This window comes from Hyla sarda, chromosome 9, assembly GCF_029499605.1.
Source record: "Hyla sarda isolate aHylSar1 chromosome 9, aHylSar1.hap1, whole genome shotgun sequence".
Taxonomy (NCBI): domain Eukaryota; kingdom Metazoa; phylum Chordata; class Amphibia; order Anura; family Hylidae; genus Hyla; species Hyla sarda.
Genome location: NC_079197.1, coordinates 50,588,979 through 50,606,020, shown reverse-complemented (window position 1 = coordinate 50,606,020; position 17,042 = coordinate 50,588,979). Strand labels below are relative to the sequence as shown.

Sequence of the window (17,042 nt, the reverse complement as noted above, 5' to 3'; positions counted from 1 at the left end):
TTTGTTCAGGCATGCTTAGTTTTCATAGCTGTCATTATAGTTATCATTATATTGGATTCTGTGTGTTTATCACATTTGTTTCTGAGGACTTTTCTTTTTATATTTTTTAAGTATATCATATGAACTAAAGTTTTAAATCAAAGCTTTAGTCCTGTGAAAAGGGTACCTGAAAATCTATACCTTATCTGGTACAAAAAAAAAAAAAAAAGACAAATCAGAAAAAGGAACATAATTCAGATACATCTAATGCTATTATATAAGACAATAGGGCTAAAAAAAATATTAAAGGAAACATCTAATCGCGTTCATGCTGCCTGAGCAACTGGGGCAGTTCCTGGTGTAATTTCTAAGCTTCCCTGCCATTGATTGATAGAGCTCTCCCTGTACCCAATCAGGGAAAAATCTATCAATCAAGGTTGATGGAGCACGGGGAAGCTGTGGGGGTCTGCCTAATTAAATTATGCTTCAGGCAGCATGAACATGATGACAAGTTTCCTTTTATTATAGATAAATGATTCTTGAATTGACCATTGTGTGTGCTTAAGTCTTGTCGAATAAATTTTGAAGGGGTCGTCCGGCAAAAAAAGTATCTTCTATCAACATGATAGGGGATAGGTATCTTATTGCGGAGAGTCCGACCGATAGGCCCGATCTGATTTCCGGCGCCCCAGCTCTCTGAGAGGCATGCGTGGTACAGATGGCGATTGCGTCCTTCATCCTCTATGGGAGCACCAAAGAGACACCAGTGCTGCAGGCATCCATTGTGCTCCAATAAAAATGAATGGAGTGCATGCCATCTGTACCACATGCTCCTCTAAAAGAGATTGTGGAGGGTCTCAGCGGTCGGACCCCCCGCGATCATGCACTTATGCCCTATCCTGTGGTTCCTTAACTATCGTAATTCAGGAGATTGTGAATGAGGGCAGTATAAATATATTGTTACCAACTTACAACCATTCCAGTGAGTGAAGATCTAGGAACACATCAGCCTTCAGAACCTTTATCCGATTGTCACTAAGGAAGCTAATGCAATAAGGCAGTGGTTAGTGGTTAGTAAGGGTATGTTCACAAGTCATACAGAAAGCTAAATATTCTACATCAAGTTACAAATAGCAGGATTCATCTGTTTAGTCTTTATTCTCATATCTATAAGTCTGTTTGGGGTTATGTATTAATGACCTAGGATACAAACACTTTGTAAGGCTGGCCAACCTTTTTAATATGTTTTTTTGCCATGCAGAATGTACAGTGTACATTACCCCTAAATAGAATAATTACCATCAAATAGCCTACCGCTATTCTTACTGTTACCATGGAGCTACCTGCTTTTATTTCTTTACTAAAACAAAGCCTGTACCTGGATTATCATACATATAGCTATATGTTAAACTAAAATGCAGCCTATAGTTTATTGCATGGCTAGGCACAGGTAAATTAGGGCATTAAAGGGGTATTCCAGGATTTTTTATTTTATTTGACTATGCTACAGGGGCTGTAAAGTTAGTGTAGTTCGTAATATAGTGTCTGTACCTGTGTGTGATGGTTTTCTCACAATTCTTCTGTGATTTTCACCCCTATACATATATATATATATATATATATATATATATATATATATACATTTTTTTTTTTTTTTACAAAATGACTGTTGTCTCAGATTTTCCCCAGGTTGCAATGCGGCCTAGAGAGCCTGTCTGCTTCAATGGGTGGAGTGATCGCTTGGTGGGAGAGAGATCAATCTGCAACTAATGCAACAGCTGTAGGCACCCTGATTGAAAACCACAGGTCATTTGAATGGATGCAGCTCATTTATGTTTCAATGGGTGGGGTGGCTGATGTGTGGGTGAGAGGAAAATGGAATTATGGGATTTGTAGGCAAAAAAGAAAACTCAAGCAGGAAATACCAGTTCACAAAAAGCTAGCCACAGTGTTATGGTAATCTCACAACATAGCCTTTTAGCACCAAGACAAGCGCAGATCCTTCCTAAGCATGCCCATTACTGTCTGCCAGGTAAGTACTAAAATCACCTTATGGTGGATAACCTCTTTAATGACACATTTTGGAATTTTTCACACTTTTTTCACATTTTAACAATCTTTGTATTTTTTATGTGTGCTTTACATACAAACATTTTTTTGCAGTAGTGTTTGTTTGAGAACACAGTGGCTCACATTTATCAAAGCCTAGTGTAGTCGTTTTTCTCCATCCTTTTTTTTTTTATGGAGGTTTTGCCGGGTTCAGGCCAGCATTATGTTATGGCATAGCAAAGAGGAGTACGTGCTCTGATTGGTCAGAGAAGGAAATGAAAGGAAGTGTCTATGTGAGTACTACTGGCAAACAGCCCAGCTCTGGTCCCACCCCCTGAAATGAATAAAATGAGAAATAGCTGTGCGGCATGATAGTAATGAGAGTGCTAAAATCACCTTGTCACCACTCTGAAGAGTTAATCTAACAAAACCGTGCAGGTTTATAAAAAAAAAAAAAATAACAGGTATATTTTAAATATGCCCATGCATGGCACCTACTACAACCCAAAAAACTACTAAAACAAAACTATGTTTGAATGATGCAAAAATGCAGCTTTTTCTGCAGCATTTTACTGGTGTTCTCCCCACTGTTTTTTATGCAAAAAAAAAAAAAAAAAAAAAAAAAAGCTTTATTGTTATATTTATTAAAACTCTCTTCTAAGTGAAATGTAAAATTAAGTACAAATATAAAAAAATAAGTTCACACACTGTTTTTTCAGCCGTTTTTCAGCTGTTTTTTAGCTGTCTTTTGCTCGCGGTGCGCACAGCTCTAAAAATGGTGCGTGAACATAGCTTCAGAATGCAGCATTGAAAAAAGTGAACTTATGCTCTGGGCATGAAAGGGTAAATGATCGTTTTCTTGTGATATAAACAGACTTAAAATAGGTTTAGCTTACTTCTACTTTCTAAAGATAAATATGATTCATGTAAGTTTTCCTAGCTGTACAGGCTCAGAATGACTGACAGGATGATTGCATCTCTTTAGCATCGTCTTTGTGCCATCTTATAAATAAGCGCAGCTAATTATACCGCCATCTAACCGTTTGTTACAAGTTAAAAGACTTTTCTAATGACGCCGTCAATCCTCTAAATGCCTCTTACTGTCTTCACACAAATTGTACAGGTAAATAAGAGAAAGCCAAGTCAGGGGTTAACTTGTTACTTACAGCATCTTCAGGTTGAAAAGTCCTGAGAATGTCAGGCGTGAGATAGATCGCAGTCTGTTGTTTTGCAGGAGGCTGGTACAAGGACATAGACATTGAACATCACTATTTTGTTTGTAAATTAAATACAATTATAGAAATGCATTAGGCAGCATGACACAAAAATCTGGACAATTTAGAAAATGAGAATATCGCCAGGGTCACCTCTTTGAGGTCAGGTCATCTGCACTGTTGACTCAACTGGTTTTTGCGAGGCTTCATTACAGGTTTTTCACATATTTTTTAAAAAGTAGAGGAGAGGAAGGCTGATAAAAAAAAATCAGCGAATTTTTGAAAAATTCCATTCAGCTGATTCACCGAATTTTCCGAAAAAATTTGATTCGGTCCAAATTTATTCGTGGTGAATCTGTGTTAAAAATAGCTATTTCTGGCCTACAGAGAGCCTCAATAGGGGTGTAGAACACTTTGCCTTGCTGTAACACGCCAAAGGTGTGTGCTGGGTTAGTGAAATAATACTGTTACTCAGTATGACATGCAGATGTCGCTATTAGAATCACTGTCGCAGAGTGGCACAATGACAGAGCCTGGAGGTGGCATCAGTATGAGGAGACATATAGTGGCTGAATGACACAGCGTGGAGGTGGAGGCAGCATGAAGAGACCATATAGTGCCTGAACGACACAGCGTGGAGGTGGCGGCAGCATGAGGAGACCATATAGTGGCTGAATGACAAAGCGTGGAGGTGGCAGCAGCAGGAGGAGACCATATAGTGGTTGAATAACCCAGCCTGGAGGTGACAACAGCCTGACGAGACCATAGGGCCTCACAATTGAAAAGATTAAATATATTTTTTAACATTTAAAATGAATATTTAAAATAGATGAACCTAAAAAGTTTAATTTAATGTGCCAGCAGCATGAGGAGACCACTTGGCGGTGCACTGACAAAGCCTGAAGGTGGCAGAAGCATGAGGAGATCATATAGTGGCTGAATGACATAACCTGAATTGGCAGCAGCATAAGGAGACCATATAGTGGCTGGATGACACAGCCTGAAGTTGGCGGCAACATGAGGAGACCATATAATGGCTGAATGACACAGGCTGGAGTTGGCGGCAGCATGAGGAGACCATATGGCAGCTGAATTGACACAGCCTGTAGTTGGCAGCAGCATGAGAAGACCATATAGTGGCTGAATGACACAGCCTGGAGTTGGAGGCAGCATGAGGAGACCATATAGTGGCTGAATGACACAGCGTGGAGTTGGCAGCAGCATGAGGAGACCATATGGTGGCTGAATGACACAGCGTGGAGGTGGCGGCAGCATGAGGAGACCATATTGTGGCTGAATGAGACAGTGTGGAGGTGGCGACAGCATGAAGAGACCATATAGTGGCGGAATGACACAGTGTGGAGGTTTGCGGCAGGATGAGGAGACCATATAGTGGCTGAATGACCCAGCATGGAGGTGGCAACCGCCTGACGAGATCATGGGGCCTCACAATTGAAAAGATGAAAGATATTTTGATGAACCTAAAAAGTTTAATGCGGCAGCAGCATGAGGAGACCACATGGTGATACAGTGACACAGCCTGGTGGTGGCGGAAGCATGAGGAGACCATATAGTGGCTGAATGACACAGCCTGTAGTTGGCGGCAGCATGAGGAGACCATATAGTGGCTGAATGACACAGCCTGGAGTTGGCGGCAGCAAGAGCAGACCATCTAATGGCTGAATGACACAGCATGGAGATGGCGGCAGCATGAGGAGACCATATAGACGCTGAATGACGCAGCCTGTAGGTGGCAGAAGCATGGAGAGACCATATAGTTGCAGACTGAGACAGCTTGGAGGTGGCAGCAGTATGAGGAGAACATATGGTGGCAGAATGAGACAGCCTGGAGCTGGCATCAACATGAGGAGAACATATGGTAGCAGTATGAGACAGCCTGTAGGTGGCATCAGCAGCATCAGGACCTGGCGGTGGGTGGCAATATCAGTACCTGGTGACGAAGGTGGGTGAAAAAGGAGAAATTGGCATCAGATGTGTGGCATCAGGCGGGTGGCAGGATCAGAATAGTAGCTGAAGCAGGTAGGCAGAAGAAAACGGTCTCTTTTGTAAAAGTGTTAGTGTGCACAAGTAAGTATTGAGGATATGCATTACGTAAAACTCAACTTTTAATAATATTCTTAGGATAAAATATATGTACCCCAATTTTTTTTTAAATCAAACAAAGGGAAAGGTGTGCAAAAAACACCATGTGCCACCTACACCACCAAGTATTGATGTGATGCAAATACCTCTAAAAGGTGGAAGGGAACAACGTATGGTTCATTGTAACCGGTGGGGGTAAAAACTTCCCCTACTCTCGCATTATTAATTCCCTTCTTGGCAAGTGTTACTTGCCCTAAAAAGGGTAGCCCCACACAGGAACCTTTCCATATTTTCACCTGCAAACACTGCCATTTACCAGGGTTTTTAGGTGGAAATAGGGAGAGGTTCCTGTGTGGGGCTGCCCTTTTTAAGATGAGTAACACTTTCCTTGCAAAGGTGGAAGGGAACAACATATTATGCATTGTAGCAGGTGGGGGTAAAAAATTCCCTTGTAAGGCCCTATTACTATTAATTCCCTTCTTGGCAAGTGTTATTTGCCCTAAAAAGGGAGGCCCCACAGAGGATACTCTCCCTATTTTCAACTAGAAACACTGTGTGGGGCCGCCCTTTTTAGGGCAAGTAACACTTGGCAAGAAGGCAGGGCCGGATCATCATTGGCGCTCATGGAGCACCTGCTCAAGGCCCCGTGCCCGCAGGGGGCCCCGTCACATTCGGGACATCCCTGCGGGCTGCTCAGTAGCAGATCGGGGGGGGGGGGGGGGGGGGGGCCGCAGCTGCTTGTTAAAAATCAGTACGTAGCCCAGCCGCGGCCACTTTAAAACAGTGACCAGCGGTGGCTCCTGTGGGCCCGGACTCCTCCTGCTTTTTCTATTTTTCATATTTCCTTACCTGGCCGTGGGCTGTGACGAATGACGTCTCCTGCAGCTCCTCTGCTCGGCGTCAGGGACGTCACTCATCATTTCCTGCAGCCGCGGCCATTACAGGGCACATTTTTCTTCATTACACCCCAGCGCTGCAGGAAATGAGGAGTGACGTCCCTGACGCCATGCAGAGGAGCCGCAGGAGACGTCACTCGTCACAGCCCACAAGACCCGACGCATCACCTGAGCCTGCCGAGTGTGGCCAGGTAAGGAAATATGAAAAATAGAAAAAGGAGGAGGAGGGGGGAGCAATGAGCAGAGGAGGATTATGAGTGGGGGAGGATGATGAGGCAGAGGGGGGTAATGACGAGCAGGGGGGTAATGACGAGGGGGGTAATGACGAGCAGGGGGGGATTGATGAGCGGGGGGGAATGATGAGCGGGGGGGGGAATGATGAGCAGGGGGGGTAATGATGAGCAGGGGGTAATGATGAGTAAGGGGGGTAATGATGAGCAGGGGGGGTAATGATGAGCGGGGGGGGGTAATGATGAGCAGGGGGTAATGATGAACAGGGGGGGTAATGATGAGCAGGGGAGGTAATGATGAGCAGGGGGGTGGAATGATGAGCAGGGGGTGGAATGAAGAGCAGGGGGGTGGAATGATGAGCAGGGGGGTGGAATGATGAGCAGGGGGGATGATGAGCAAGGGAGGAATGATGAGCAGGGGAAAACATGGGAAAGGAGGCAGGGGGTAAATATGGCACTGGGGCTGATAAAAGGGGGAGGAAGGAGGGGGGCAAACTGAGGATCAAGGGAATCAAAGTTTGGGGGATGATGAGGCATATAGTTCAGAGCTTCCAAGTCATTTATTTTACATTTATTTTTTCCCCTCAAATTTTCCTGTGAAAATGAGGGTACGTGTTATATGCCAGTGCGTGTTATACGCAGATAAATACTGTCATTTCTCCCCCCCACCTAACATTCAGCAGGACAACCCTGTGTCCTGAAACATCTTTTCGGGACACAAGGGCCCTAGGCCATAGCAGTAGATCATTACCCTGGACCAGAGGAGCGGTGGTCGGAGCACTGAAGTGGGGCAATAAACAGACATACAGTCTCCAGCCATACACTGTATATGGCTGGAGGCTGTATGTCTGTGGGGGACATTGCCAACGCAATGTGGGGGGACTGCAACCTAAAGCAGGGGAACTACGACCTACTGTGGGGGAACTGTGCGTGACGTCACATGGAGGCGGAGTCGTGATGTCATGATCTTCCGTTCCCGTGGTCGGGTGCCAGAACCTCCAGCGCTGCCGGAAACAGATACAGGTGGGTGCTGCACGCTATATTGCGGGGGTCCCCAGCGGCGGGACCCCCGCAATCAGACATCTTATCCCCTATCCTTTGGATAGGGGATAAGATGTCTGGGGGTAGAGTACCCCTTTAAGGACCAGGGGAGGACTAAGGTTAAGTTTCCAGAGAAGGCAAAAGCACAAGAAAAAAATGCCAAAAAATTACCATAACGCAGGAAAAAGCAGTAGCAATTTTTCTGTGTTTTTGTAGGTAAAATAAGGGGGAAACCTAGCCTTTGGGGTTTCTGGGAGCAGGAGTCTGGAGGAGGACTTATGGGTCTGGGGGGAATTAGGGCTCGTCCACACTACGAACTTCCGCCAGCAGAATTTTTTTTTTTTTTTTGTTTTCAATGGGATGCTGCTGCTCTGTGCACACTACCGAAGACACAGTGTGTGGTAGTATTATTTTTAGAGGGCATGATGTTTGGCAGTATAATATACAGGGTACACAGGGTTTGGCAGTATTATATTTAGGAAGCACAGTCTCTTGTAGGGTTATAATGATTGTTGTCTTTATACAGAGGATGAGGATGGGCTGGCAGAGTGAGGAACCAATGATGTCCAGGTGTCGAACTTTACAGAGGAAGATGGAGCTGGAAGAAGACATGGCGTCTGGACCAGATGAAGAAAAGGAAAGACTACAGAGAAGACGTCTTCTGTGAGTCATTTTATGTTTGTGTATTCTCCTGACTGTCCCATTAGATCTCTCCCTCACTTCTAAGTTTTGCCAATTTGAGGCTCCAGCTGTTACAAAACTACAACTCCTATAACGCCTGAAGCTCTCCAGACATAATGGGTGTTGTAGCTTTGCAACAGCTGGAAAGAGTGATTTGAACTGGAGTGATTTTAGACCATGCAGACCATTTTATTTTAAGGGGTGCCTGACTCCTGTTCCACTCAGTGGAAGGGAAGGGTGACTGTCAGGGGGTGGGGGGGGGTCCCCATCATAATGAAGTGCTCCCCCTTCCAGGCAGCCTTAATCTGGCCCTGCAAGAAGGGAATTAATAATGCGAAAATAGGGCATTGCAGCGGAAGTTTTTCCCCTCACCTGTTACAATGGACTATACGTTGTTCCCTTCCACCTTTTAGAGGTCTTTGCATCACATCAATATTTGGTGGTGTAGGTGGTACATGGTGCTTTTTGCACACCTTTCCTTTTGTTTGATTTAAAAAAAAAAAATTGGGTATATATTTATCCTAAGAAAAGTTAAGTTTAAGCTAATGCATATCCTCAATACTTGTGGTCTGATGCCGAGGAATGTCTGTAAATGGGGAGCAGCACCTTAAATCTGTTTGGCACTATCCATATTTGTGAAGTATTGGTGTGGCACCATGGTCAATCTACTCTGATGCATTAGGTATTGGTGGGTGGAAATCCATTTTCACAAAGGTCAGTCTCTCCACATTTTTTGTGGACAGACGAGTTCTCCTTGGGGTTACTATGGCCCCCGCTACACTAAACACCCATTCTGATGGAACACTACTGGCCGGGCAGGACAGCTTTTCCAGTGACAATTCGGTGGTCACTGCGCAAGCTAGTGAGCATGCATCGTGCCATTTGTGCAAGTGACTCGGAGGAACGCCATGCCTCCATCTCCACTGCATACTGCCACGGTGTGTCTGGGTCCTCTGTCTCGCCTTCCTCATAACCCTCTAGCTCCTCTAGCTGCTCCTGCTCCTCCTCTCCTGTCAGATGATTAGAAAAACCATTAATCTTGCGAAACCTAAACTGTGCTCTACTGTGCCCCTCCTCCTCCAGATCAGCCCACACAGGGCTCATGTGGCCATGAGATGTAGGCGCCACTTCTACAGTGCCCTGACCAGCCATCGTTTCCAACATGTGCTGTAGTAAATGAAGAAGTGAAATGACGTTGTTCATCCTGTAATCCTGGCGATCCATGTTCGTTCTCTTTTTTTTTTTCATGCAAAAATTTGACATGAAATTCACATAGTGCGCATGCACAATTATATTTTTCACCTAAAAGAAGGGAGGGATAAATGTCCAGTCTGGAAGTGGCGATATTCGCAAAAATATTTGCATAAATTTGCATTAAAAACGGTCCAACATATGGAGGGTGGAATTCCAACATGTGGAAACATTGCAAAGCAGACTATGTTGCGGGATACCGTTCTGATGCGGCAGCTCAAGGAGGGTGTGCTTTGCGGTGTACGAGTGGCTGAAGTGCATGCAAAGTTTCCTTCCCATTGTTGGGATGTCTTGCAGATGGGGGGATCACTTAAGGAACCTCTTGACAACCAGATTGAACATGGGCGCATGTCTCAGGCTTCCTTGTTGCAGCGCAGACAGGATGCTCTTCTCGTTGTGGGTCACCATGGTTCCCATTTCCAGTTTTCGTGGAGTAAGCCATGATTCGATTTCTTGATGAATGACTTTTTAGCAGTTGTTCCCCTGTGTGACTCCGTTCGCTAAGGCAAACCATGTGAACAACAGTGTGACACCGCCGTGCCCTGCACACGTGGTATGCTGGAGGGGCATTGAGACTTGTCTGTGCAGTGGAGGCTGAGGACACGGTGAAGGATGAGGAGGTGGTGTCGCATACTGTTACAGGGCCAACGGTCTGAGAGCTTGGAGGCGGAAGCGGCGTGACCTGTCCAAGTTGCTGTTGTGGCTGTGCAGGAACCACATTCACCCAGTGGGCCTTAAAAGACATGTATTGTCCCTGAAAGTAGTTATAGTTCCACACGTCGGCGCTGCCGTTCACTTTGGTACACTCTGACATGCTCAAGGACTGGCCTACCTTCTGTTCCACAAAATTGTGCTTGGGACGGCTTGGGACTCTCCACCTCGGCTCGGCACAAGCCATTAGTTCTCTGAAAGGTGCAGAGTCCACCACTTGAAAAGGGAATGGCTGCAGCACGACCAACTTGGACAGGAGCACATTCAGCTTCTGCGCCGTTGGATGAGTGGGCACATACTGTTGTCTCTTGGACATGGCTCCGCCGATGGATTGCTGGTGGAATGACTGACTCGAAATAGGAGGAGCTGGAGCATCTGGAGTGACAGAAGATGGGTATGACACAGAGCTCCCTTAGGCTGAAATGGTGGAGGCTTGGCTGGCTGAAACAGGGAGTGGCATGCCACTGGGTGATGCAGCAGGCTGGACTACCATATTGGAGCCACGGTTCTCCCAGGCCGCTTTATGTAAAGCTGCATATGTTGACGCATGGTCGTAATGCCAACATTGGGACCCTGGCAACGCTTCACCTTCTGCCAACACATCACATGTGGTAAGGTTAACATCCTCCAGATGCTTGACGAAAAACTGCAACACCACCGAATAGCTGATTTTCCCAACAACACTCATTGACTGCTACTGCAGCCGACTCCAGGAACTCCTGTTCCACTACCTCCTGGGAAGGTAGGCTGCCGTGAAGCAGGTGGTCTACCCAGGGCACGCTTGGCTTCAGACTTTCCACTTCTGCCACCATGCTGACTGACATCCATGCTACCACCTTGCTGGCACAGCTGCTGCCTCACGGGCAACCTGCAACGCTTTTCTCCTGATGATGAAGCCCCTTCTGCACCCGGCTCCCAAGTGTGATCAGCTTCCTCATCATCGAGTTGTGTCTGCACTTCACTGATGTCCTCCTCAGGTTCCTCAACAGTGTCTGCTTCAGGAGCCTGAATGCTCGCAACACCACCTCCAACACCACTCTCCTCATCAGTACTTGCCTGCCTAGCGGAGGAAGCGGCGGATGTCTCCTCCACTTCTTAGCTGGGCAGTAGCTGCTGACTGTCCTCTAGTAGATTGTCCTCACTAAATTGTGGAGCCGAACCCACAGCATAAGATACTTCTGTGGGGGAGGGGTTAGCATAGGACAGAGGCAATGGAAGGGCAGTGACTGCTCCTGGGCCATGCCAACTGAAGGTTGTGTCTGAGGAACCCACAGGCTGTTGACTGGGGGCATCAGATGTCACTTCTGATGAAGTTAATGAACGTGTTAACCAATCGATGACGGCAGATGGGTTGCTGGTCGAGACACGACCGCTAGCTTATACCGGGAGCTCAGGCCTCTCGCTGTGACTCCTGCTGACACTCGCCCCTAGTCTGCTGCGACCTCTGCCTGATGAATTTAGGCCTCTGCCACTCCTCTGTGCACGTCCTTGCACTTCTGGTGTGTTTTGAATGGCCTTTCACAGTACATAGGCCCTTAAGACTTTAACAGGAACAAAATGGTACACCACTTAGATATACGTATGTGGTATGCACTTATGAGGGGAGGACAATGCACTCCAGTACGCTTAAAACAGTATTTGTCTACAAGAGCAGCAGGTGTGTACTTTTGCCTCGCCTTTCACAGTATCTAAGCCCTTAAGACTTTAACAAGAACAAAATGGTACACCACTTTGATGTACTCACACTTTACACTTAATAGAGCACAATATGCATTTAGTGCTCTGCTCACCCTAACTGGCTGGCTACTATTAGCTTTTCAGTTGTTGTACACACCAGTGCTGCAGCACACAGCCACTGTGAACTAGACCCAAAATTGCACTTTCTCTCTCAATCTCACTCCCTTCCCTGTGAGTGCTTCTAGGCTGGATTTGGGCTTGAGGTGAATCTCAGCTGTAAAAAAGCTTTTCTGTGCAACACACTGCTCTCTGTCCCTCTCTGCAATAGAACGCTGATGTGACTGGGAGGTAAATCGCTGCTTTAAAAATGCTTTTCTGTGCAACATACACTGCTGTCTGTCCCTCTCTCTCTGTAATAGAATGCTGATGTGACTGGCCGCAAGATGGCTGCCGATTATATAGGGCTGTGACATCACGGGGTGGCTGGCTGCTGATAGACTGCATGCTGCATGTGATTCAGAGTCACCCCGCCGACCCTTGTTCCCACCATTTCAGGATTCCTTGCCCAATGTCATCACATGTGAATCAGCCATTTTAGATGCCCAGCCCCTGGAGCCTGGACTGCACTCAATGGAGTTTAATGAAGCTATCCGCGCGATCGAATCGCAGCGATATTCACATTCGTTACGAATAACATTTTATTTATTTGATTCACTCATATCTACATACAATTGTAAAACTGTGTTATTTTGGATGGGGGATAAGTTTTCTTACACTGCAGTACTCCTTTAAAGGGGTACTCCAGTGGAAAACTATTTTTTTTAATGAATTGGTGCCAGAAAGTTAAACAGATTTGTAAATTACTTCTATTAAAAAATCTTAATCCTTTTACTACTTTTTAGCAGCTGTATACTACAGAGGAAATTCTTTACTTTTCTAATTTCTTTTTTGTGTTGTCCACAGTGCTCTCTGCTGACACCTCTGTCCATGTCAGGAACTGTCCAGAGCAGGATAGGTTTGCTATGGGGATTTTCTCCTGCTCTGGACAGTTCCTGATACAGGCATCAGGTGTCAGCAGAGAGCACTGTGGACAACACAAAAAATAAATTAAAAAATAAAGATTTTCCTCTGTAGGAAACAGCTGCTAAAAAGTACTGAAAGGATTAAGATTTTTTAATAGAAGTAATTTACAAATCTGTTTAACTTTCTGGCACCAGTTCATTACAAAAAAATAAAGTTTTCCACCTGAGTACCCCTTTAAGACTGAATAATATACAGAATCGTATGTTATTTCAATGCAGTATTATTTTTTTCCTGCTCACTTACAGTTTCTCTAAGTCCTGGTATAACCGAAAGGTACCATCGGGCAAAGATTTGATTCTATTGTCCTTAAGATCACTGAAGAAATACAGACAAAAGTCACAAATGATCACATACATGACATGTCACAATGCTGTTAATAAAAGGCTGTAAGAAGCTACCCAGTCTAAGGTTGCTTTCACACTATAAAAATACTTCCGTTATTTTGTGACGGGCGAATGAACGGGAGAAATTTTCCATAGACTATAATGGGATTTTCTAACGGCCGTTAGGGATTTTCTAACGGTTGTTTGACGACCGATTTTCAAGATTTTTATGACGCATGTTTATAACGGAAGTATTTTTATAGTGTAAAAGCAGCCTCTAATAATGAATTGATATTTGCTGCATTTTTTAAATGGGACATTAAGTCAGTATTTATTTATTTACTGTTTGCTTGTATATCTGCACTTTCTTTGGATAATGGAGTGGGTGTTAACTTTATTTCAATAAGAATGGTAGGTTTAAAGGGATACGAGCTTGATTTACTTCCTGCAGCCTGATTATTCACACCCCCTGAGCCTGATTCATGCCCCTCAGCACTAAGTCTGATTCATGCCTGATTCAAACCTGATTAACTATAGAAATAACAAAAGTGTTAAAAATGAAAGTGTTGGCCCTTTATAAAATGATGTGGAAGAAATTATAGACGGGGGACAGGAAAAATAAAATATATTAAACACATTCTTCTCCACTGTATTCATAGAGGAAAGTGAAATGCCAGGTGAAATACAGTAAGATAAGGTAAACACCCCAGTACAGGTCACCTGTCTAATCTAGGAAGAAGTACCTTGCCACCTACAAAAAATCTAAATAGACAAATCAGCAGGTCCAGATGGCATTCACCACCGTGTTCTAGTAACATAGTACATAAGGTTGAAAAAAAAGATCAGAGTCTATCAAGTTACACCTATAACCCTGATGAGTCCCTACTAAGTTGATCCAGAGGAAGGCAAAAACCCCTCATACTCGAGGTAAAAATTCCTTCCCGACTCCAAATATGGCAATAAAAATAGATCCCTGGATCAACCTTCTGTCCCAATAGATCTAGAATCCATAACCTGTAATGTTATTATTCTCCAAAAATGCATCCAGACCCCTTTTAGCCCCTTGCCGCAAAACGCCGTTTCTAAACGGCGCTGTGGCATGGGAGGGTTATGAAGCGAGCTCAGGAGCTGAGCTCGCATCATACACGTATGGTCCCGGCTGCTATCAGCAACCAGGACCTGTGGCTAATGTCAGACATTACCTTTTAGACTAATGTCTGGCATTAACTCTTTAGACACGGCGATCAAAGTTGATCTCCGCATCTAAATTGAAAGTGAAAGCTTCTCGGCAGCTCTGTCAGGCTGATTGGGACCATCGTGGTAAAATCGTGATGTCCCGATCAGCTAGGACACATCAGGATGGTGCCTTACCTGCCTCCTGCATGTCAGATTGGTAATTGATTGCTCCAAGCCTGAAATCCAGGCTTGAGCAATCAACCGCCAATAACACTGATCAATGCATTGATCAGTGTATTGAATCAATGCACTGCATGTTATTGTCCCCTATGTGAGCTATAACATTGCAAAAATAAAAAGTAAAAAAATAAGTTAATAAAGATGATTTAACCCCTTCATAAAAGTTTGAATCACCCCCCTTTTCCCATAAAGAAAAAACAAAACAATATATCCGTCAATTAAACCACACGGTCAATGGCGTACGCGCAAGAAAATTCCAGAGTCCAAAATAGCCTACTTTTGGTCACTTTTTATACTATTAAAAATTTATCAAAAACGATCAAAAAGTCAGATCAAAACAAAGATGGTACTGTTAAAAACTTCAGATCACAGCACAAAAAATTTGCCCTGATACGTGGAAAATTTTTAAGTTATAGGGGTCAGAAGAGGACAATTTTAAACGTATACATTTTCCTGCATGTAGTTATGATTTTTTTCAGAAGTAATATAAAATCAAACCTATATAAGTAGGGTATGATTTTAATAGTATGGACCTACAGAATAAAGAAAAGGTGTCATTTTTACCGAAACATGTACTGCATAGAAACGAAAGCCTCCAAAATTTTCAAAATAGCTTTTTTCTTCCATTTTGTAGCATAATGATTTTTTTTCTTTCGCCGTAGATTTTTGGGTAAAATGACTGATGTCATTACAAAGTAGAATTAGGTACAAAATTAAAAGGGTAATGATTTTTTAAATGTAAGGAGGAAAAGACGAAAGTGCAAAAATGGAAAAACACTATGTCTTTAAGGGGTTAAATTATTTTACTGAGTTAACCATGACCACCTCCTCAGGCAGAGAATTCCATAGTCTCACTGCTCTTACAGTAAAGAATTCCTGTCTGTGCTGGTGTAGAAACCTTCTCTCCTCTAGATGTAGAGGATGCCCCCTTCTTATACATACAGTCCTGGGTACAAATAGATCATGGGAGAAATCTCTATATGGCCCCCTGATATATTTATACATAGTTATTAGGTCGCCCCTAAGCCTTCTTTTTTCTAAACTAAATAACCCTAATTCTGATAATCTTTCTGGGTACCGTAGTCCTCCCATTTCCCATATTTCCTTGGTTGCCCATTGTCAGGAATCGTCCTCGGGGATAGCTCTGGGATCGTCCTGGTCACTTGCCACTGGACACGTTTCCTCGAAATAACTCGCCAGACAACAGTTCAGCATACTAGTCTGGCACCTCGCCAGCTTTATTTATACAGGTTGCAGTTAAAACAAAACATAAAACAGGAACAAAATAAAGTCCTAGACCATCTGGTCACTGACTACAACTCTCAGCATGCCCTGTCTACTAACTGTGAGCTCCTCTCATCCAGTTAAAACATGTGCCACCTGCAACCTGGTTACTCACAGTTTACACTATCACTTGGGCCACTCACAGCTCCTGCTGTGTGCTTTCAACAGGGCCCCCTGTCTCCCCCTTACAGCGACCTGCTGTTTCCAAGGGAGAGCCCAGATCAGACTGAGCCTCTTCGTTTTGAGCACCTCCTCTGTCTGCTGCCTGATTACTTAGGCCTCAGGTGAGGGATTCATCATATTCAGTCAAGGAAATGCACCCTTTCCTTGCCACTTTCTCACACTGTCTTTGAACCCTCTCCAGCTCCACTATATCTTTCTTGTACACTGGTGCCCAGTACTGTGCACAGTATTCCGTGTGTGGTCTGGCTAGTGATTTTTACAGCGGTAGAATTATTTCCTTGTTGTGAGCATCTATGCCCCTATTGATGCACCCCCATAATTTTATTTGCCTTGGCAGCAGCTGCCCAACACTGGCCACTACAGCTATATTTACTGTTAATTTTGTTAATTAAGACCCCTAAGTCCTTTTCCATGTCAGTTGTCCCAAGTGTTCTCCTATTTAATATATAATCCCAGCCTGGATTATTCTTCCCCATGTACATTACCTTACATTTATCAGAGTTGAACCTCATCTGCCACTTCCCAGCCCAAACCTCCAACCTATCCAGATCCATTTGTAACAGTGCAATGTCTTCTATAGTTTTACCGCTTTACAGAGTTTAGTATCATCTGCAAAGATTGCTACTTTACTATACAACCCCTCTACAAGGTCATTAATAAATATATTAAAACAGGACCCAAGACAGACCCCTGTGGTACCCCACTAGTAACAGTCACCCAATCAGAATAAGTACCATTAATAACCCCCCTCTGTTTCCTATCACAAAAGCCAGTTACTTACCCACTTGAACATATTTTCCACCAGTCCAAGCATTCTCATTTTATGCACCAACCTTTTACGTGGCACCGTATCAAATGCTTTGGAAAAATCCAGATATACGACATCCAGTGATTGCCCCTGGTCCAGTCTGGAGATCACCT

The 17,042-nt window shown here is 44.3% G+C and overlaps 1 protein-coding gene across 2 annotated transcripts in view; it reads right to left on the bottom strand.

Moving 5' to 3' along the window:
• The window catches only part of LOC130291062 (relaxin receptor 1-like), a 434,221-nt gene that overhangs the window by 149,181 nt on the left and 267,998 nt on the right, over positions 1-17,042 (bottom strand). The window contains exons 5-7 of one of the 2 annotated variants that reach the window (XM_056539420.1): positions 13,159-13,230; positions 3,195-3,266; positions 952-1,023 (exon numbers count right to left, since the gene is read on the bottom strand). In XM_056539420.1, coding sequence (XP_056395395.1) covers positions 952-1,023; positions 3,195-3,266; positions 13,159-13,230 — 216 coding nt within the window. The remainder of the gene's footprint in view (positions 1-951; positions 1,024-3,194; positions 3,267-13,158; positions 13,231-17,042) is intronic. The other variant, XM_056539421.1, reaches the window with a different exon arrangement.